At 35.1% G+C, this 25,091-nt stretch overlaps 1 protein-coding gene across 2 annotated transcripts in view; it reads left to right on the top strand.

The window, feature by feature from the left end:
- The window catches only part of LOC112594260 (ski oncogene), a gene marked incomplete at its 5' end in the record, with an annotated part of 50,885 nt that extends 26,002 nt beyond the window's left edge, over positions 1–24,883 (top strand). The window contains 5 exon segments of one of the 2 annotated variants that reach the window (XM_025338954.1): positions 23,206–23,459; positions 23,558–23,816; positions 23,934–24,021; positions 24,148–24,326; positions 24,457–24,883. In XM_025338954.1, the coding sequence (XP_025194739.1) occupies positions 23,206–23,459; positions 23,558–23,816; positions 23,934–24,021; positions 24,148–24,326; positions 24,457–24,726 (1,050 nt within the window). In that variant the 3' untranslated portion in view covers positions 24,727–24,883. 2 annotated transcript variants of the gene reach the window in all.
- Between the last annotated feature and the right edge of the window lie 208 nt (positions 24,884–25,091).

Genomic DNA, 25,091 nt, shown 5'->3' with positions numbered 1-25,091 from the left:
ACACGCACGTGTCGTGCTTGACAGCACAAATGTCGTTTTATTGACTGCGTTTAAATGTTTTTTTTTTCTTTCAAACATTATACACATGATATTTAAAAATAAAACCCACGAAAATCGCGTTCACTAAATAAAACCGGCTGAGGTATAAAAACGAATAAAAATATTATGAATTATAATTTAAGCCGAGTATAGTTTCTAGTTGGTGATGTAGGTGATATAGTGTACTGGTAGTGTATAGGTACTGTTGTTATCAAACAACCAAGTTATGCGTATAGACGGCTTCTAATGGCCGTTTTACGTCGGGCCTGGAAGCATATACGAGTACATATTTTAAATATATAGGCGTACGACGAAAGGCTTTTTAGTTTTTAATTGGACATTTATTTCTTGCGTGTTACGAGCAATTCCACGATTTTGGACCCGTGAACTACACATACCAGGTATAATATTTTGACAACGATAACAGTATAATAACTGTATACATATTTTATTCGTTCAATATAACTATATCTACTAATACGAAACAAAGAAAAATTAGCTTAACGATAAGGAAAAATATGTGATATTTGATACAAACACGCCATGCGCCTCGTGGAAGTTTCAATAAAACTGTACGTACATTATTATAATATATATTTATGGTTGATGCATGTGTCATGTACTGCAGGCCACAGTTCTTAAGCTTTGTATTTTACCAACGGTTGTTTTATGGTTATATTTATGGATTACACCTTCTGAAAACGTTTTTAATAAATATAAATCAATTACGCGTCTCTGTACACGTGTGCTGTAGATTTATTAAGTCTTTGACGTGTGCACGGAGCCAAAACAACGGAATAAATAAAATTGATGGGCCTAAATTGAGACTGAAAGAAAGAGGGAGTGAGAGAGAAAGTGTGTGAGAGAGGGGATTACACGACATGGCTGAAAAACAGAGATGAGAGCATAAAAGAGCAATGACACGGACCTACTGCGCGATTCACGTAGAATTTTCATCATGAGAAATGTTACAATGAAATAATTGGAAAACCAGAACCGTGATTATCCATAGTATACTTACACTAAAACAAGAATGCTAGGCATCTGCTATGAAGTGTTTATTATTACACTTTATTTTTTTATTTTTTTTACATTGGCGTATAAGAGAAAATATATTTTTAATACCGCCAAGCTGTTTTATCATATTTTAGCTTTAATATCTACAGATATTATACTCCCATCAAAGATGTTAACGTTTAATCAAATTTTTATCTGCAATGAGCGATTTCCATAATGGTGAAGAATAACAACATTTGTCTTACAGACAATATTGTAAAAAGTAATAATGTTGCTTCAACGATTATTCGAAGAAATATATCATTTCATGTTTAAATTTTAAACTATAAAACTATACAACTGTCTATAATAAGTAACTCTAAAATTGTGTATATGACATTTTTTTTGTTATAGTCGTATTTTATATACAAAGAGCTTGTCGTAAGGATACAAAAAATGTCTAAACATGTATAAAAAAAGTCATATTTGCCTATTTATCAGCATCGCAGTTGTTTCACACGGTAGTTCAGTAAAAAACTGCTTAATTGTTGATATTTTTAGAATATAGTGCAACTGTTATGCAAAAATAATTTAGATATTTTGTAACTATCGAATTCCTTTTGCATTTAAGTGTAGGCATAACGTGAGAGATGTTAAAGAAAACCTTTTTTTGTGATATATCGACTTAAAACACTACTTTGATATGTAACAAAAATTAAAATAGTATTTAATTTCGTTTATGATCGTGATTTGTTCCCCGTGCGTGACACCGTTTGATATAAAATTTTTGTTTACATCGCGTTTTGGTATAACGGTGTCTCGTCTCACGTCATATTTTCTGTGACGTTACATTAGCTCTACATCGTACTCGTTATTTGGTACAGAATTTTTTCTATCGATTGATAATATACAAATCACAGTATAGTGCAATGTTCCATTGTCGACATGTCGTATTGGTTAGTAGTCATCAAAGTGAAGCTTGCATGTTGTAATTTAATTGATATACATTTAATTAATATTGCAATTTATTAAAAGGACGCGTTCGTCCATTAATTTATTTCCGTTTTAAGTTACGCGTTTCGTCTTTTAAATCAATAATAATCATTAATCAATGCTATTCATTCGTGGTTCATATGATAACAAAGAGCGCATACAAAAAACGATGTTCACAATGTATATGTACAATGTACATTGTACACACTATGTGTATATTCGCACATTTCGAAAGGCACGCAGCAGCGACTAGCGAGCAATGCGGTCGCATCAGTCGTGTCGTGGCGTGTATGTGTAGCTAGAAAAAAAGAATTTATAAAAATAAATATATACTACGAACGATGAAAAATGGTAAGTATAAAAAAGAACGAGGAGAATAATATGTGAGTGAGTGGTGGCGTGCGGGTCTATAATAGTGTGTGTAATGTCGGCGGCGTGGTGGCCAGCAGTCGGCACCTACTCGAGCCCATTGAGCATATTTTTAATAATAATACGAACACGCCAAGGTTACAGTCACGGGCTTTCGCGCGCAGATGTAAATTGTGCAGACGACAAGTTACTAGATAGTCGTGTTTTGCGCGCATATTACGTTTCTTCCATTTCTTTTTTTTTTTTTCATCTTCTATACTCGTTATTTTTCTAAAACTATTTCCACCTCTCGTCTGCGTCTAAGACCGCCAAGTGTGCGTGTGTGTCTTGAGCGCTGCAAACGTAAAAACGAATCGACAAGGACGTAATATAATAATAATAATAATAATAATAATAATGATATACGCTGAACCTATCCGCGGTGTATACATAACATATTACATTGCAGTATAATATCATTATAATATCTTGTGTACCTATGCGTTATTATAATAAAATGTATACGACCTACACAATTCAGTGACTGTAGACGGTTTTACTCATGTCTATACCATTATTATAATTATTGTAAATGTATATATTTATATTAAAAGAAGTACCTATTATTTATTCACTCTGCCCACGGTGTTTCATGAAAACCGTGTTTTTTCGTCACTACAATGATCCCTAGCTGTTTTGTGTTTCCGCCATCAAGTTTATGTCCGAATAAACACGATGTAACGGATTTTCGTAATTCTTTTTTTCATCGTTCCCACCCGAACGATATTCGCTACACATCTACATAATCCGAATGGACGGTCGCCGCGCTGTATAAAATAATATAGTGGGCATTATATAGCTCATCTATAATATATACGCGACAGTGGGTAAAAAAACAAAACGGAAAAAAAATAAACTGTGAATGCAATATTATAATACATATTTATGGGGTGCAAAACCGAAATGAAAGAATATACGATAAGAAAACTCTCGGACCGGAAGGAATTGGCGGCAGCGGGGGTGTATGTGCGTTAATAGACGTGTCAATCAAGTGGCTAATAACATAATGTATAGATATGTGTGCAAACCCTCTTTGCGTGCCCAGGTGACCGCTCTAGGGGTGGGGGTTTGGTGGGCGTCGAGCGCGGGCGTGTGGGAAAAAGACTAGCATATAATATACGCATAATACGACGAGGATTGCGATTACGACGTTGATTATAATATCATAGAATGGTATATAATATGCATAATATGTGCACGTATGTGTGTGCAAGGAATTTTACATGGACAAAAATATGCCCGTTCATTGTTTAAATCGGAAACCGGACCTGTCGTTTTGTGTTCGGGTAATGGTCCGTGAACCCTATTCGTTGTGAAGGGTATTTAAATGACTCCCTCGTCACCATTGCTACCGCGTCTCGTTGCCCCTCGTTGACGATTGTTAATAATAATCCTTTACCCGCAAGCGCACTCATACGTATAACTTATACTCGGCTTTTTATTCCACATCGTCATAAGTCGTCTCGTCTCGATGTATAGACGCTCGTCGTCATCGTGACTTGCACAACAATAATATCATTATATATGTGTCTATTTCCAAAAAAATGAAAAAAATAAACCCGACCAAATCTTGTCAATCTTCGATCGTTATATTATGTATTACTCGTTGCCGTTCGCGCGAAACGTCTGTTGCCGTTTTATATACAATTATTGTACCGCTGGTGAATATATTTATTTGAACTTCCGTGGCGCCGTCCGTCGTGCACTGCGGTCGTGGCGGCAGCAGGCATGGTCTGACGGGTCGGCGGGAACGGTTTATTGATTTAAGGGCCGCATTTGTAAAATATATAGGTAGGTATGTATAGCTATTTCGGTCCTGCGTCCCTTGATAGCAATGGCTGTTTCACTGTTTCACTCTTTATACCGTTGTTAAGTCATAAATGTTTGTTTGACAGAATTTTAATTCTTTTAACGTTTATCACTACTGTCACTATCTACAATCCACCATTATTCTGATCTTTCCGGAAGCAATACAGTTTTCAGATTTATTTTTTAGATAATTTGATAAATATTTATGGAGTACACGATTCTGGTGAGGAATGGACCAACACATTAGTTATCAGAAGATATTAGATCTTTATTTCAGAAGTGATGGTGTTAAAAATGAGTATTTACCTCGTTATATATATTTGTTTGCGCTATATTCGAAATTATTATGTTAACTATAAGTAATAAAACATGATGTTTATGTAAAAGTATGCAGATGAGTTCTTTCTGAATTTGAAATGGTCGAGTACATAAAACTCTATGTTAAGTATTTTTGTAATATTTAAAATATTTGGTATACGTCGTTGTGCCAACGCACTTGCATATTAAAAAATTACTCTAGGTGCATACGTCATGTACGATGTATATAAACGCATATATTTATACATATATGCGTCATGACAAGTTTTCGGTATTATTAAAGTTCGCTCTACGCGAAAACTTTGAAATAAAAATATACTCTTTATAGATTGAGCGGAAAAACACGCTAGACCTGAGGCGATTGCTTGACGTCTAACGCTACTGTCACTGACGCCCCCTACTCACGTCTTGACGACAAGCCCTTCTGGGGGTGACTCTTTGTCCTGTCACGACTGTAAAAGCGTTATTCGTTTTATTACTATCATCGCTGCTACCGCCACCATGTAACCGACAACGTGAATTTAACAAATAAGAGCTAAAACGAACACAAAGCGTCGAGAGAATATATTATGTACCTATTTAGTCAATACCTGCTGTACCTACGTAAAATGCAACACACTATAATATATTATATTTGTATACATACATAAATATACAGTAGCGTGTTCGTCTATATATTTAATTGTTTTCCTACTAACGCGTTTGGTGTATAGAGTTATTCGTTTTAACAAGTTTTACGCTCATTTTCGTCATTGGGATTTATAAACGTTTTTGTATAATTCGAAGGCACTCAATAATATAAAAGACACTTAAAGAAATCAAATTTAATTTTTCTAAAGCCAGTTTTATCATTTTACTTCCTGAGACATTTTTTCGATTAATATTTTTATTCTTTTATCTTAGATACATGTATATAAATTAAAAATTTTGATGCATAAGTGTAAAAAATATTATTAAATATTATTTATTTTATAAAGGTACCTTCCATTGTTGAATAGGTACACAATTATCAATGATTTTCAAGCGATTTAATTTAAATTTAATTCATACCCTCGTTACTATCAGTTCTTCAAAATTTATATTTTTTTTATCACGGCGTTTGTTTGAGAAAATGGGTTTAATATACTAGACAAATAAATCACCATATATATTATACTGAAAAACATATACACATTACACATATTATATTATATTCGCAGTGACACAAAAAGCTTTTATTCTCGATATCTTTCATATTTTATTTATTAAATTTACGCGCCATTGCACTTTATAGACCGTTTATATGTGAACGTAATGTGATTTAATGTCTCTAGTATTTTATGAAGTATATAATATATTTTTTATACATATATATTTATTATGCACGTGTATTATTCATAGCTCATGTAGTATTCACTATCGTCAAACGCATCTTAATGAAATATGTTCGACATGACTACACGAGATGCAATTACTTATATTATTGCTATAACTTATACAACGGAAGCCTTAAATTTTTTTTTAAGTGGTTCGGTTGGCTTGTACACATTCACACATCATATATTATACGCATAAATTATTATGTTTATTGCTTTATAAATAATAATTGCCTGCTGTCGTTCATTAGACGCGTTTTTAAGACGTTTTTATTCTTTTAATTGTGTGCACTTACGTATGTTAATTCTATACTGTCGTATTATTACTCAAATTAACCGCAGAAATTTTTATTATTAAATCCACGTTGATGTAGATCCATATTATGTAGAGTTCGTTTTAGTCGTGCATAATAATTTATACGGATTTGTTTAGTTGTCCTAATACTTCTGGAGTCAACGATTTATTATTATTGAGTGTCACGTGTATAATCGGTTACAGCGACGAACTACTTTAGAAAACACAAATATATCCTACGTGTGTGTATATGTATTAATATTTAAATGTCAATAGACATGTCGCAGCTATAATTTTAATTTTGCACTGGAAAAAATGTGTAATATAGTATTATATTGTAATATTTTTAATGTTCAAAAATTTCCGTATCGTTCGCGTCGGAATGCCTAATTATGTTATATAGAGCTGGTGTACTCGTATAGTGGTAACGAGATGTGAAAATTTTAAATTATAAATTCGTGTTTATATGATAAACGGTGTCATTATAATATATACCTACCTACTATACATTTCCAGTTGTTGACACAGGTGCGTCACGACACACATACACGCGTCAAACATCTGGGTTATATTTCGCAAAATCATTCACATGGATTTCCTCCCTGGACAATATATTAATAATTACGGTTTAGGTAAAAAAATGTTCGTACAATATTCTATATCAGCATCGTCATGTATATTTAATATTTCATAAACTCGCAACTCAACTATTTCGCGTAGGTACCTACCTATATGTAGACAATTTTAAAATATAATTCATCGTGTTATCGTAATGGATCACGTGCGCATTCGTAGCGAGAGTGGAGATTTCTTATAACTCCAATTACCTTTATCGATCGTACACGGCGCATACACGTACGAATAGTTACACGCTTCCACCTTTATAATACGTATGAACAATATACCTATTACCGACCAACTTGGCGAACTCGACGTCGCAGCAATGTTATTCACTGTGCACTTGTACATCGCCAGCACGTTTCGCTCGAAAATCATGTCGATGTGCTGCATGGTTAAGTGTGTTCCTAGGCGTCGTTTTTTTTCCGCTGTACAATAATAGAGCCGAATTTCGATAGTTATAATTGACGATTTTCTCCGCACCGCCGCTGACTCTACAATACTATTGGTACATGCCACTAGTGTAGTAAGTAGTAACAACGAATTTTTTGAAATCTAAACTTATGTGGATCATAACACACTGACCATTATTGATGATATAATAAAATGATGATGTATAAAAGTTTAATTTAATTCGCTGCATAACTGTACCATGTTAAAGTAGAGGCCAGCGGAGGCAACAATGGTTACGTTACAGTGTATACCGTCAAAAAATGTATATAGTTCAATTATAATTTTACTTGAATTGGAATGAAAAAAAAAAAATAGAAAGACAAAAAATAATGATCGATAGCTGTACTGAATTATTGCTACCGACCCGCGTCGGCAACAACGGTTTATGTCCCAAATTCTCGACATGAAAAATCTGTTCAAATGATCGAATTACACAAACACACGCACTCAGTATTTTTGAATTCTTTATATATATACGAGTTATAAATCATTTTTCTCTTGGTATTTTTTTGTGAATCTTATGAATCTCTTGTTGGAATTTTTATTGCTGATTTTTGTCGGTAATTATTTATTGAAACTGACGACGTGCGTGCTATATGAGTATATTATGTCAATGTCGTGCGTACGCGTGTATATAATATGCGCTTGTATATATCGTATACCGAGACGTGTAAGTTCAAGGTTGGTGGAAATCGATCGCGCCGCCGCAATGTTTTGAACATTTCGTTGTAGTGGTGGGGAGGTGGTGTTGCAGTCGCGGCACACTACCGCGTCCGCTGTGTCGGCAGCCTACGAAGGGTGTACAATGTACATTCATATAATATATAAATGTGTGTGTGTAATACATATATATATATATATGTAATGCATAGTACATTCGACCCAGTTAATAGCGACGGTAGCGGAAAATTTGTGGGTTTTTATACATATATATTATTTTTATTTTCGCGTACCGGCACGTAGCCAATCCTTCACCTCCGCTTAAACCCGCCAACCCTACCTCAAATCGAGTCGCACCCCCGCTAAAAATTGTTGTGTACGTCGACGTACTTACGTTTTTGCCCTTCTCCTGCATCGCTAGAACAACGGCAGTGTATTTATAGCATATTGCAGTATGTAGGTATATAGTAAGTTTGCTGTCCCCTTCTTGTATTCTATAGTTCACCCTTTCGGGCCAACCAAGTAAAAATTTGTAGTTCCATTTTTTCTCTTTAGCTTGTTTGCACAAAATTCCGATGATATCTGTCTTCACTCACTGGGGTAACGTTTTTTTTTTCATTTTGTAAACACGTTTATATTATACTTGAATGCAAAGTTCTGTTTTGTCTTATGATTTTTATAGCATCCACATAACAGTTACGGGACGTAGTTGACTGGTCGTATTATATGGTATATACGGTACATAACAAAAATAATTTACAAAACAACGTCGATGGCATTTGAATATTGTCGAACGAATCATTATAGTGCGATAACATGCGCGTTTTTACACGTGTGTAATTGCCAATTGATATTACACGCGATACGTCTGCATCTGGTTTATAACGCAGAGGTGTTTTTCTATGTTAGTTGTTGTGTTTTATATTTCCGTTGCTGATATTCGTTTAAACCGATTGGGAAAAAAAAAATTAAATATCTACGTCGGGTGGTTGTTATATGTGCGTGTGTTATGGCCGAGGGGGGAAAATGAAAATGAAAACGTTGTAATTATTACTCGTGTAAGTATACTAAATATTATTACGATCGTGGCCTTCCTTCGTCTCGGTCGACTCGAGCACAATAATCTGATGCACCCGCGCGCGTGTGGGGATGCTGGCGGGTATAAACCCGCAATAAAATATCGGATTTAAACCGAGGGCGATTATTCGAACGAGAGGATTTGGCCATGGCAGCCTCCGGAATCACTGCGGCAGCAATGCTAGTTGAAGCGCACGTATTCGGTACGTGGTGTATGAGGGGGGTAGTTTATCGCCATGGAAAATCGGGCAGCCCTTGTCGCGTATTCAAGGGTGTTTTTATTATCACCGAGATATCAGCCGTTATTATATTACTATTATTGGTACTACTTAAATTATTATTTACTACTATACCTATATCTCAATGTTTATCACAATGGTTAATGACGGTTGGCGAAGAATATTTGAACACTATGACATCGTCATAACATCGCTTTTCTACCTAATACACAGCCGCCGTTACAACGATTGCTGTTGGTTTGAATCTTTGATTGAGTATTTGTGCCTGCGTTGAAGGAGGAGGGAAAAAACAGTAATATCGAACGCACCATTTTCTTTCCTGACGATATTATGACGGATCGCTAGCACAAGCATAAACAGCCATGTCCGTCGAGCATCGATTACAACAGCCAACGCAGTAGCAGAACAGCGTGCACCGATCTATATTATAATATGATTATAGATTAGGTTACAATCACATTAATATGCATCATCATGAATATTGCTTCAGCACGCACAATGAGAATAATCTACAGCCACCACTGATACTTTCCGACTGGTTGGTTTTTCAATTTTCATTTTTTTTTTTTTTTTTATCCCCATTATTATAATTGTTAACTATTGTACTCACGCTTGTTTTGTGGTAATTTATAATAATGATGAATTCTCGCACAACATTTTAAAAATAATATATAATTGCATAGTTGTTTTTCTGGTGTTGTCGTTGACGTCGTCTGCCTCTGCAATGTTGAACATGCGAAAAAAATATTTCAAATATCGAAAATATAAATTAGATAATATGCTTGGAATATAACAACGTGGGCAAGTTTATCGAAATTCGAGACCTTTAAAAAACAAATAACTACGGATCATTGCTTTCTGAAAATAATTTTTAGTCTAACCGTTATATCTATTGATATAATATATATTGATTCATAAAACTCGTTAGTGTTAAAAAAAAAATTGTACGAGTTTACGTAACATATTATTTCTAATTTTCCATTATTTTTTTTAGATTAATTATCATAGTTCAATTTCTAAAATAGTTCAATAACAACACTTCTAGCATAAACACTAAAAATATTATTTCTAGAAATAATATAGACCTAAGATTATTTAAATAATGTATATTGTAGAACCAAAAATGTTTGATGATGGTTCTTTCCTAAACCTTCGAAAAATGAGTTATTTTACTTTATTGTCTATCGGTAAAAATGCAAACAGTTAATTTTAGGTGTTTTATTAAAAGACTTTATCGTTCTGTGCACAATGTTTAGTCTTGGTTCTGAAAATTTTTTCGAATTTAATTTAAATGTTTATATTTTTTGAATAATCCCGAGACTAAAAGTGTATTTATATTATTATTTCATTCAACATAAATCGTGATACCTACATTCGCTAAAAATTATTACTTAGGATTCAGGAACCACCTGTCTATCTAACTGTCTACCTATCACAATATTATAATAAAATCATAATTAATTGTTCTAAGAAACGGTTGAAGACGACTTATTTACGTCGTAACTTATTTTCCTTTGAATATAAGCTGTATATCTTAAGACAATCAAACCATTGGTCGGACACGACTGGTTTTGTTTAGCACTGCAGTCAGTGGATAGTATAGGTTTAGAACGGTTTATCGTATAATTATTTTTAACACATAACTTGCATATATTAAAAATGTATACGAAATCTGCATGACTTCTTCCAACATTATATGCGTATAAATAATATAAGTATAATTTATAATATATTGCACCTGTATAATTATCTATGTATATCGCTGTATATTTTATACAGTTTATGTCATATGAAATTTATAATGTTTGTGTATTGATACGAATATAACTGATAGTTGATATCATTTAAAAAATCATGAATCGTTGAAAATTTGAAGTTTATATTAAGTTTAATTTTTCTTGTTTCGGTGCTAAGAAATATCAATAGTCAATACTTACGTTAAAATTTACTGAACTTTATGAGTTTTATTTAAAATAATTTTCCAATTTTATTTTGAAATTTTCAATTATATATATACACCTAATAATTTCATACAACGGTGACGAGAAAAAATTAAAAATATGTATTAAAATGTTATTATTGATTTGTGTGTGTATGCGCGTTCGCGTTCGGTCTTATCGTTTCAGTCGACTTGTTAATTTATTTATTATCTTATAGGTACTATTACTAAATGATTTAACAGAAAAAAATAGTATTGAATAAAGCTCTAAATGTTATCGTTTACCTATGTAAATATTGTGATTGCGGGCGAGTAGTATTTCATCATTTAATCGCACTGTTGGAATTTATGCGTGAAAAATGTGTAGCGCCGGCGGCGTTGTTGTTGCTGCTTAGCGTGCAAAATGATCTCTGTACGATGCGTTATGTTTTCATACGACTTCTCTGGAGCAGTGACCGATAACAACAGTGACGTTTTATTTTATGAGGGACATAGTAAACTAGTAAATCATTGAAAATGCTTAATGTTCTGTATTAACATCAAAATCAGCAGAGTTTTGAACTGGAAAATTACTAGTAAATTGCATTAATCATCTACGAGCTTAAAAATTAAATTGAATAAAAATGGATTAAAAACTGAAATAAACTCATATATTATAATTGGATAGTAATGTACTATTTCTCATATATTATTTGTTAAATTTAAAATTCAGTTGTGAAAATGCAATTTGCTTGATGACTCATTGATTGATATACGTTCGATAATAGATTTTAAAACGTCTGTGAAACGTCATCTTGAGTAAAAAAAAAAAAAAAATAATAATAATAAATTGATAGGCGCTCTGTTCAATATTTTGGTGAGATCTCGAAGACATAGGGTAAAGGATAATTGTGTCGGAGGTGGGTGAACGGGGATTTTAGCGTGGTATAATTAGAGCACATGGTATCTAGTTATAAATTTCTTTAAAACGACAACGGCGACGAAGATTATACACAGATAGTAATCAAGTGGCTATTGAGTGTGTCGCGTTCGCCCCACTTAATTGAATTCGTTTCTGTTGCCCGATGGCCGTGGTGGACATCGAGCGGGACGGGGCTAAACGAGAATTCAATTTCGGGTGGGCGTTATTATATTCCGCGGCCGTCACCGGCGCCGCCGCCGCCGCCACCGTAATATATTGCTACATCTCTCCCCCCGTTTAAGGGCCCTTGTCGTGTCGCTGCCGCTACAACCCTTTGATGAGCAGCGCGCGCGCATCAACTTTAATCCGAGGGCTTTATGAACCGTGGAGCTTGATCTCATTCAAAAGCTTAATTATCACCGTGGCGTTCCCTGCAGTCGATGCTTGTTCTCCCGCACGACTGAAGCAGGGTTACGTTATCTCGCAGGGCACCTATGCACATGTATTGTTATTACTATATTATTATTATCATCAGCGTTTGACTTTTGTGTGGTCGCAGAAGGGAGTAGGTGACGTTTTTTTCGGAAACCCACCTGAAACAATTGAAACCTCTAGAGCGCCCTATTCGTCTGCAACGTTGTACAAAGAAACGTTTATTAGATCCACGCATGACGTACACTGCGCGTGCACTCGACCTTTTTTTCCGTAAAAAAAAAGAAACGAGAGAAAGAAAACAAGTATGGGGTCTCGCGCACGCGCCACTGCTACAGTAGTTACTCCGTGTCACCGTCGTTCGCCGTTACCCCCACGGTCGTTTTGACACGGAATAAAAATAAGGGTCCTCCTCAATATTATTTTATTCAGACGGTTTTCACGCGCGCGCGAGGACATTCGTTTAGTTTTTGCTGCGATGTGCCTGCGTATTATTGTGTATTACAAAAATATTATTTGCAAGCTAACTTAGGAGAGGATATTCATTAGCTTATTATCTATGTTCGTTATTGATTGCTTAAATATGTACAATAACGATAAACCTCGAGAACATGATGAGATTATCGTTTTTTTTGAGGAAACAGTCAGAAACGATGTTGTATACCGATTTTGAATTCAACTCGAATAGCAATCACTTAGTTTGGTAATCGCGCTTATAAGATTGTTATTGCATTCGATACATTTCGGTTGTTTCGCCGCCATACGGTCGGCGGGATAAGTCGGCATAGAACAAAAAAAATGTCAGAGGTATTTTAGGTACAGATATTATATAATAACGTGTGTACGCTTATATAACCTGCACCTTAAGATCATCAAAAATTAATACCTTGTTCAACCGTAACCGCCTCCCATCCATTTGCTGTTGTCTGATTAATGATTTTCAAATACATTGCTGTGAATTTTTTTTTGCTAAATCGAATGTTGCTTCGCAATTAAATTAATTGCGTACCATCACCCGTGTCGTTGCTGAACATCGGCGGCGGTTTTTTTTATTTTTATGCTTGTGTGTCGGATTTTAATTTATTATTATTTATTCATTTTTTCTTGTTTTGGAGCGTTATAGGTGTTGACACACCTTACACTTAGATATTATGTTAAGATTTTTGCGTACTTACTGTACGTGTTTTATGTACGGTGTACCTATAAATTATGTTAAGCGTACGTAATAGTAAACGCGTGCAAGATTAGATATTGATTTTGCGTTCAATAGTTTACATTTTTTATAAATATTGAAGTAATATACAACTTTAAAATATCGTCATAAAACATGAAAAGAAAAAAATGTACCTTTACATAATACAGTACATATTATACAAGTTATCGTGGTTTAAACCCCTTTCCGTGATTGTTTATTTTTTACGAGTTATTTATCTAAAATATTAATTAGTGTTTTATTACTTATTATCTTGAATGTCGATTATTTGGTTTAATCGTTTTAACACATATAAGTATAGTTAAATGAAAATAAAATAAAACTAGTTGTTTTATAATGACGATAGTATTATTATTTCGTTCAATGTTCTACAGACGATTTAGGTTCTCTGAAATTAATTAAAAGTCTCTTATGAGAAATCGTAGCGATAGAAATTAATATAAATATGTTAACGAGAGGTAAAAAAAAAACGAGCAAACCGGTCGTCACCATTTTCTCTAGCATATACATCGTCTCTCTCTCTTTCACGTTGATCTGGCATGATATCAGGTACCTATCTAAGCGTACATAATATATAGCTTTGCAAACAATTATTATTCTTAAAACACGCTACGTATTTTAATTTTTTTTTTTTTACTATCAACAGATTCGGAGGTCAGTTTTTAAACCGTGTATCCAATAATTTTCTTCCTCTTCGTTTTTCTTCTCACTCGGCCCACGTCCCGTCGGGCCATTCTGCGTAGTGGTTAGGTTATCATGACGTCTGCAGCGGGTTTGTTATTATTATTATTATTATTATTATTATTATTATTATTATATATTATTACGTCTCGCGTTGTAATCGAATCATATATAACAGTTATAATAATAATAATAATAATAATAAATAAATGCCGACGGTTCGGCGGCCTTGGTAATGGGATCGCAGTCCGTGGTGTATACGGCGATTAACGTACATCGCGGACACACGCAGTAAGCATGGCAAACACACTGCAACAGCAGTGGCTTTTGAGGCGGAGACGGCTGCAGCAACAGCAACAGCAGCGGTGGCAGACAATGGTCTTAGCGCGCGCGGATATCATATATAATATTATATTATAATATATTATATAAAAATGCGTGTGCGAGTATAACAAAAATGCTCTCTGGTCGTCCGAACAACAGCTGTCGAACAGATGCGCGACGACGTGATGCTGTGGCCGCCGATATAATATAATCGCGCCGCTGTTGCCGCCACTGCAACCGTCCGAGACCCGAGTGTGATGTGCGCATGCAACGGTCGCCGCCGCCGCCGCGGTACGCGTCTCCGGGGTACTCGCGATGTATTATTGCGCACCACCGCGAAGGAGGAGACCATCCGGTGCAGGTAATGGGACCTGACGCGATAAGTGTGTGTGTGTGTGTGTGTGTGTGTGTGTGTGTGTGTGTGTGTATGTGTGTGCGTGAGTGCGCGTGAAGAAATAATATAACGATTCGAGAGTAAAATAACATGTACACGTGCATATTGCATATGTACAGGGTGATTCGTGTTCACGGTACACCCCGTTTTTTCCCGTAGCACATAAGACTTGTTAGTTGATTTTTGAAATTTTTTCGAGTATACACCGAGAACACAGTTTCAAATCCTTGAGATTTTCTGTACTACTTAAATGACGTGTCTTGTGGTAATATATATATATATAGGTACAAAGGTTTGTGTTTCTTTTGTTTTTTTTCTAATCGACAATCCTCGTTTTGTAGCGACAATCGTTTGGTAAATAGCTTTTTTGAAAATGTTGACGTTTTGAATTTTTTTTGGAATTTATTAGGAAAATTATTAAATGTTTTCTCGATTCGGTATTCGAACGATTATGCGGTTTCTCAGTTTATAAAATGTTTATGCGAGGATATTAGTACTTGCAAATCGTTTAAAAAAAATATAAAATAAATATAACGTTGTGTATATTTGTGTCTATTTATTAAAGTTGAGACATTTTTACAAATCATACGATGTATTAATGTATTAAGACTAATAATCACAATTTTCAATTCGCCATTTTCCCATTTTATCTTCCAGACCTATTGGACCTATTTTACAATAAAAATCGAGGGTTCTCATTTGAAAATCAGAGTTTGTGTTTTTACAGGACACAGCTTTAGAATTTGAAAAATGGTCCTTGAGCATACATACTCAAAAATTCCAATCATTCGATTTTGATAAATTGCATAATTAAAGAAACAGGGGGAGAGCATGCTTGGTGAATCATTCTGTATGTCGTACAATGTATAAGACGGGCCGAGAGGAAAACGAAAAATAAACCGGTTTGTAACCTGTGTTATTACGCGTCCCGCAATCTGCAGGCAGCAGCAAGACGACAGGGAAATAATATATATTATCGTGTTTGTGTGTGCGAGCGTCGTACGTCGTGGCCAGGATTTTTAGGGAATAAATAAAATTCAATTCTTATTAGTAGAGTGAAGACGGAATAATCGGCCATGTGTATTATAATATTATATTGTGCTCAGCGATTATAATATGGCCGTTTCATAAGCACATATATATATTATATTATTCATAATATAGTAGTATGGTACCTACTACCTACGTGAGAAAGACGTAATAATAAACAACTTAAAATAATCGTCGTCGTCGACGTTTTGTCGGCAAAAACCGACCGGTCACAAAAGAGTTCCGCAGAATCCTCCGCCTAATAGACACGCCGACAATATTACTATATAATATAATGGATCTATATACGTACGCACATAATAGTCACAGGTTACACTATTATTATAAATGCGTATTATATTATGATTATTCCGCGTGTCCCTCTATTGTTTTGCCGAGCGGTTTATAAGTTATTCTGATTATGTATAAATATTTAATATGTGTATAGGTACTGTACTATATATATATAAAAAAAAAGACTGAAAAAACACGACCGTGTTGTAATAATAATTGCCCTTGGATGTATGATTTTTTTCTCTTTTATCCCGATACATATATACCCAACAGCGATAATTTAAATCATATTACCCGTGGAAACGGAATAATAATCTTATAACAATAATCGTATATATACCTAGCAGTGGTTTTCAAACTGGGTGCCGCGAACATTCGCTAAGTATACCGCGGTCTTCTGAAAAATGTTTTCCATAAATTACCGGCTACATTGAATTGTTATATAACTAAATAAATCCGTGGAAAACTAAAGTTAATCATGGTAATCGAATTATGGTTTCACGTACCTGCTGCTTTGCTAGATGTGGATGACAGCGTTTTGTCTTTAATAGTAGAATCTATCGCACTGTTTGAAGTAAAAATGAATAAATATTTTCCAAGTGTTGATATTAAAAATTACGACTGGGTACGAGATCTTTTCGACGTGTCTATTAATGACTTGGTTGATTATAAACTATTGCCGATGAAGGAAATCTCTGTTCAATTAAAAATGATCGAAAATTGCAATTGAAATTCAAAGAGATCGCCCTCAATAAATTCTGAATAATATATGTTTCTGAAGAATATCTATATGTTATCTAGAAATACCTATGAAAGCTTTGACTATTATTTTGTCATTTTCAACTTCATATCTTTGTAAACAAAAGTTTTCAGCTCTTACGAATATATATATATATATAACTAAATTCATTGAGGAATTAAATGCGTAAATGTCTATAATGTCTATCAACTATTCGTCTTAACATTAAATATATTTGTCACGCCCACCAGGCACATATTTCTCATTAAATGTGTGTACTAACTACATTTTTTTTGTAAATAAATGTAATAATTAATACTTAATTATAATTAATAAAAATTTGTTAGCTCATCAAGCTCACATTTCTAATTAAATGTATATAATTATAACTCAAAACAATTTTGTTCATCTAATTAATTAAAAAGGTCAATGCGCCGTGAAAATGTTTTAAAGAGCGCGGTGTCCAGTGTTTAATAAAAGTTTGAAAACCACTGCTAATAGGAAAGTTAAAATATGATATACAAGGTAATCCGTTGAGTGTCTGCACTAATTATTTCGAAAAGTATTGTAGCAATTTTTACATAAGTTTATGTGATTCAAACCGACATTATTGAACAAATATAATTTTTATACAAATTATATCATGAATAATTTTAGAGCACTTCGACGCATCTGAATCAAATTACAAACGAGTAATTGATTAGTTATAAACATTTTAAAAACCTTAAAAAATTATAACAATAAAAAAATTTAAGTTTTTCAGAATACTTATATGAAAAAATGCGAGTGTAGACAGTGAATTGCATCACCTTATATACTATGATATAATATCGTTGTGTTGCGTCCGGCGCCAAATGAAACTCGTTTGCGGACGACAATGAGATAAAAACGTATGCTATATTTTTTCTGACCACATTATATACAAGTATTTAGAGAGATTTCAATAATTCTTCGAGAACGGTTTGCTAAAAACAATATTGAATAAAAAACGAAATCCTTTGTTCTGCGTTTGGCAAAAAATTAATTCGGTGGCGTTATCGCGCGGTAAATCTCCACGTAACTACAACTGCGTGTGTCCGAGTAAACGCGAGTCTGTTCGTCGTGTTTTCTACACACACACGCCATTATAAAACTAAAAACGGCCGTCGCCTAGGTGTGTATGTAAATGTATGTGCAATTAGGAATGCGAAAAAAATATTGACAATATCGAAATGTCGATATTTTGTGAAAAAATATTGATAGTTTTACATCGATATTTAAATGTCGATATTTTTGTTCTGATATTAGTGTTATTTGATCAGATGGTGAGAGGGTTAGATCCAGAAATTTTCTTTGGGGAGGGACATTACTACGGTAAAAAAAAAATGAGGTAGTAAAAAGCACTGAAAGAGCAGAAAAAAACCCATTTTGATTCAGTTACAATAATATTATTCAAAAAAATTGTCTCAATTAAATATCGATATTGATATATTATATCGTTATTTTTGGAGGAATATTATCAATATATCGATATTGAAAATATTTATATATCGAAATAGCGATATATCGATTTTGACATCGGTTTTAGCATCACTGTGTGCAATATCGTATAATATCATCAGGTAACATGGGCAGGGCGCACGACGTACAAGTCACATATGAAGAATTAGTTTCCCCTCCCCTATCCGAATTGAAACCATTAGTATTTAACATAATATTGTACAAATTTTAGAAAAGACGTAGTCCCTCAAAAAATTGTTGCTATACCCTACGCATTTCACCTTTTCAAACTATATAGATACGTAATTTTGAGTCAGACAATCGATATAATCTTATTATTGTATTATACCTGTCTTATATTCTTGCCGACCCGTTCGTGAAAACCAGACGTGTCCGTATGATATACCATCTATATAATTATTTTATTATTATTATTATTCTTACCAACCACTCGCCTTGCCACGTCACATTACCGACACGGCCCGTGTCCCCGACCTTCGTCGCACCTATTTCTACCCCCCGAAACACTGTCCGACGATTGGCGGCAATGAATGCGGCGCAATTTTCGACCGCCCGGTTATAAAACACGATATTATATATTATTATCGCAGGCGTTGCATACGTTATCATCGTCGTGTAACGACCCACTGCAGCAGGCGATCACCCGCTGCACGTGCATTCCAGTACCCGTCGAACAGAGATTTGTATTTTTTTTTTCCGCCCCGTCTAAAGAAAAGCCGCACACATACGCATTTCATTTCGACTCGGATTATATACATAATTTACAATATATAATATATAATACCTATGTATACCTATTTTTTTTTTTTTTTTTTTTTGTTCGTATTATGCGTATTATTTACGCGTATCGTGGGTGTAAAATAGTGTATGAATAATATAATACACGAGTGTATAGGTTAAATGCCTATATACAACCCATTGACGTTTTACGGGTTACGCGTTTCGTGCAGCTCAGACCAAACGCGGACCGCTCGACGCTCGGTCGGTGGTGGTATATAGTATGAGATTTTTGTTCTTTTCGAAAAACGTACACTTATACTTATATATATATACGTACGTATACATTACATTATATTATATCGTATTATGTCTCGCGCGTCCCGCGGCGAATCCGCCCCGTCATCTCCGCGCCGCACGTTGCACAGTGCACATATATTACATTCAGCACGCCGGTACGCACACACACGTGGTTTATTATATTTTTCGCACTCGTATCCTCCACGCGCACATTGTACACACACACACACACACATATATATATATAATGAGGATAATAATAAAAATAATACATTATTACAATATCGTATATGTGTGCACCATATATAAACGCAAACTTTGCGGGGCGCCGCCAGACGCGATGCGCTCGGATTCGATCTGCAGCCCGCCGCCGCCTCCACGTGTCCCGACGCCCCCGCGTTCTCAACGACTATATACTACCCTTTGTCTCCCACACATACACACACACACACACACGCACACATCCGACACCCCTCGACCGTTGCAACCGCGCACCCTCGCCCGGCGCTCGGCAGCTTCACGTCGCCGCCACCGCTACCGCCGTCTGCAAGGGATGTCTGGACGTGACGTCATCGCCAGACGGATCAATACGCAACCCCGGGGGTTCGATTTCGATCATCATCACATTATTATTATTATTATTATTATTATTATTAATTATCCGTTGGCTGGCATACGTATTTAGGAAAGTAATTGTAATAATTTTCAATTTATTGTATCGTACACGGGGCGCGTGACAAATTTTTTGCAGCGTTTCTCATCAGACGTCCACTTGCACATGCGACGCGTGTTAAGTACCTGACTGACGTACGTGTCGTATTCGTTTACTCGATCGAGAAATGGTTTTCTTCCGATTCTAGTGCGATGCTCGTGGTTCGCTCGTTGCTGCGAATTTACTATAATCCAACCTCCCCCCCACTCAACACCAACTCGTCAACCGAGACGCTCTGCAGGTTTGCACCCCCCAAAATGAGGTGGCCCGGATGACGACGTCGGTGAGCATTTAAAGCCTATCGAACGCTACCGCCTCCACTTCCGTTCGCATGTCGGCCTTCGCGGTTGACTTTTCGTCTCGTAATATTATTTCTACTTTGGTACAATTAATAATTTTTTTTCTGCTTAATGTTTTTTTGCATTTCGCACAATTTATTTTTATAAACGCCCGCGCGTGCGCGCGTGTGAGTGTGCAATGTACTTGTATAATATAGTTTTATTAATATGCGACATGTATTGCAATGCGTGCCACCCTCCAAACCACGCCCCTTATCGATTATATCCCTCGACGCGCCGCCAAGCCAATTTTTCTCTCTTTAGTCGAGTTTGTGGTGATACCGCCGCCGCAACCACGCTTTACACGACGACGGAGTATTTCGCCGAAATCGATTTTCTCGCTCAGACCGCCGCCGCCACAGTATTTGACCTGTTTTCGATAAAATGTTGATGATACGCGAATATATGCATAATCATATCTATAACCTATACCTATGACAATATCATAGTGTATTGTTTTGAAAATATTTTCTAATGCACAATATTATAATATTATATAAAGGCTCTCCGACCCTTATGATGTTGTTTTAGTCCGTAGCGCTAAGAACGTTGTCGCATTTACAAACATTTGCTAATTACCGTAAAAAGGACAAGTTTTTCAGTTATTAGTTTACATATTTGTTTTTATATTTTGATAGTGTGCTTTATCGTTATAATTTAAAAATTACGCTTAATAATGAATAACAGTAAATAATTAAAAAAAAAAAAAAAGATTTCGTTTTGAAAATGTCCAACCCATTTTATTGTGTTATCGTGACGATGTAATAACTCAATCTGTTGTTCTGCGCTGTAAATTATTTGATTTTTTTTCTCAAATAATTGTAACCATGGTGTATTCTCAACCTATCACATATCGGCATAAATCCAGTCCTTTATCGTATTGGTTTCACCATTACATTTTTATTTGATATTCATTCTTTGTGTATAGACTTGCTCGAATATTTATATTTTTATTTTTATTTTTTTATTACATTATTGTTATATTTTGCGTCGTATTTTCTATGAATGGAGGAGGGTGCTTTGTGCTCACAACGATCGATTTAAACGCTCTTGTTGTAATAAATATACATACCTCAGATAAGATTATATCTACGTTTATATATTATATTTCTATTTTTTTATAGTGTGTAATATATGTACTAATAAATGCACGTTTCTTTGAACGTTTGCCTGAAAAAGTTTTCAGAATAGGAAAAATCGATATAAACAATACACATAATAATAATGCACAGGATTTTTTAATGAAGATTTTAATATTATATAGAAATTTAATTCCATTGACCCCTTTTTTGTTTTTTGCCGCAATCCTGTACGTTTTAAAGTATCGAAAACGTTGAGATCGGTACGTTTGAAAAGCCCGTCTCACCATCTTCATCATCGTTTTTGTTATATAATAGTACTTCTATAATAATGGTCCATTAACACGATTCGATTCCGGCCTGACTAATTGCGCACGTGACGTGTTTCGTGGTCACAGTTACACGGCAGAAGAAATTTTACAACAAGCAATGAATGCGTATTTCGCTTCTAATAAAATTACACGAATATAATAAAATAATTGATCATAAAAAATAGGTATCGTGTCTAATTAATCATCACCTTTGGTTCCATCTACTCTTCCTCTCGCGACCGCGGTACGTGTAGGCAAAGCAACAGTAACAACAAAAAAATATTTCTGAATAGGCTTCGGGATTTTGTGAATATTGAGTTTCTCCGTCTCATCCATGAGAAATCTGTCAAATTTATATTATTTATATTATTATTATCACCGAAATCGAAGTATAAGCCGTGATTTCAATTCGAAAAAAAATTAAATTATTTAATATGTAGCAGGTACTCATTCGTAATCGCGGCTTGCAGCTCGTACGTTGCGCCACACACGTATTTGCCGAATCGATGTAATTCGAAATTGCAATTCATCTGCCAATGTGCGCGTGACAAATTGCACAGGTGCGACAAAAGCCGTAGTCTCTAGTAGAAATCCACGGATGGGTATGGGTGCAAACACGAAAATAACAAATTTAATTTAAAACACGGTTCGAAAAGATATTGAAAATCCTATTTTTGAACATTTAAAAGAACCTAATAGATTTATTGTGAAAATATTTTCAATTTTCAATTAAAAACCGTCATAAACATTAGTCTTTGAGATGTTAGCGGACAGAGATACGTTTTGTAACGGCGTTACTCGTGAATTGGTACTTAATGTAACGACGTGAGTTAACGAATATTATGGTATCAGTTGCAAAATCATTATCTATAATCGATGGGTTGTGAGGATCGATGTATTAATCGCCAAAAAGTCGTTTCTAAACGCTGCAGTTCATAACATCTTATTAAAATTTTAATCGGGAGACATATGTAAAATAAAAATAACTTATATCCGATGCCTGCGTGATAATTAATCGGTATTTTTTTCTTTTTTCTTTCAGTTGATGGAACTTGTGCCCGTTTCATGTACGGTTCGCCCGTCCAGGGCCGAGACGCCGCCGCCGTCGTTGAAGAGGACAAAGCTCGAGGACACGCCGCCCGCGTTGCCCACGGCGGCTTACTACTCGGCGCTGAGCATGGCACCCACGTTGCCTAATTACATGGTGGACCCATTTCACTATTTCTACGGTGCGTGGGTTCCGCCGCCCGCTGCCATGTACATGAACAACTCGCATCATCTGTACAGAAACGACAGGTTAGATACATTGCCGCGCTTTTGCGTCGATTTCCAGACGGGCATTTTTTTTCTTCTTCGTTTCACTAATTTCAAATGTTTCTTTTACCGTAACGCAGTTTGATCAAGAGGGAGAGACCGCCGAGGCTAGTGGATCCGCAAAAAGTCATATCTCACACGCAGTCCGAACAGTTCGGCAGGAGTTTTCAACCGAACGTTGCGTTGGCGCCTCCCACCAAACACAACGGCAATGCTAACGCTAGCAATATCCTGGGCCATCACCACAACCTTCACTATCAAAACTCTAACAATGTCAACAACAACAACAATAATAATAATAACAGCAGTAATAACAACAACAACACCGCCAAACCGACGGTGAGTAACGTCATTACGCCGCGTGTGTAGGCAGCACATTGTACACGCAAGTCCTCCAATAGTGTTATTCGTGTTATCGTAATGTTATTATAAATAAATATTTGGATGATCTTTCAGGTAAAATTTAAAGACAAAGAGGACGATGAACAGGAAAATAAAGATATTATCCCTACTCAAGAGTCCGAGAGGAGATACAACAGTGTTGGTGAGTAATAAATTTACCCGTCGAGCTATCGAGTAGACGTGTTTTGTCTAAACAGATTTTCTTATACGAATATAATATAAAATAGTATCAGTGATTTATTATAATTGTCGATTGTCGATTTTACAGCCGCCAGTGTTATGGAGCAAGTGGCCGCTGTTTTGGATGCCTTAAGCGATGCTAAGGAGACGACGCGACAGCAAGTGATCGGATTGGTCGAGCGGATTGCCCTGCGGCTTGAAAAAGTCGAATCAAAAAATCAGCAACTCATCCGAGAGAACGAAATACTTAAAAACCAATTGAACACGGTGCGTGAATGTCATAAATCAGAACTGATAGACGTTAATCGGTCAAATTAAACGTATTATTATACTATTAAATTAGCGCCACTTTATGTTTAAAAATTGTTTGATAATATTTTTTTTTGTTTGCTAACAGAAGAGGCATACGAACAAAGAAGATCCGTTCTTAGTAGAAGACTGTATGATGATTAAATGGGAAAACAGCGGTGGTATTGACCAAGAACACAGTAAATCCAATAGTTTGCCATTAATGAACAAGAGGTGTAGTCCAGTGTCCGTGATAACCTCACCATCATGTCTGCCCAAAACACCTCCACCCCATAATCTACAGTCCAACATCATGGCCGCTACCACTGCTACCATTACAGCCACATCAGTGTTGATCAAATCGGAATCCATCGACTGATTATTATAATTGCAGCTTGCTGTTTACTTATTATTATTAATTATTATTATTTAATTTAATATTGCTACCACCGACAATTGATCTCTCCTTAAAAAAAATAAAAATAAAAATAAAAGTAAATAATAATATTTATAAATTATACAAGCTTTTTATAATATTTATTCAGTACTACAAGTATAATATATGTGTATAAATATTAAATATGCATAAAGTAATAGTAATATAGTTATTATTATTATTATTTTATGTCTAACAATAACAATATGTTGTTGAATTTTCTTGTCTTATGTAAATAACCTAATTTAAAATATTGTTTATTTGATTTTCTTAATTTCCTGACAATTTATTCTGAATTTATATATATG

The sequence above is a fragment of the Melanaphis sacchari genome, unplaced genomic scaffold (genome assembly GCF_002803265.2).
Source record: "Melanaphis sacchari strain LSU unplaced genomic scaffold, SCAv2.0 Contig225_pilon_pilon, whole genome shotgun sequence".
In the NCBI taxonomy this organism is placed as follows: Eukaryota; Metazoa; Arthropoda; class Insecta; order Hemiptera; family Aphididae; genus Melanaphis; species Melanaphis sacchari.
The sequence above is the reverse complement of the archived record's forward strand: the minus strand, read 5'-3'. Positions and strand labels throughout refer to the sequence as shown.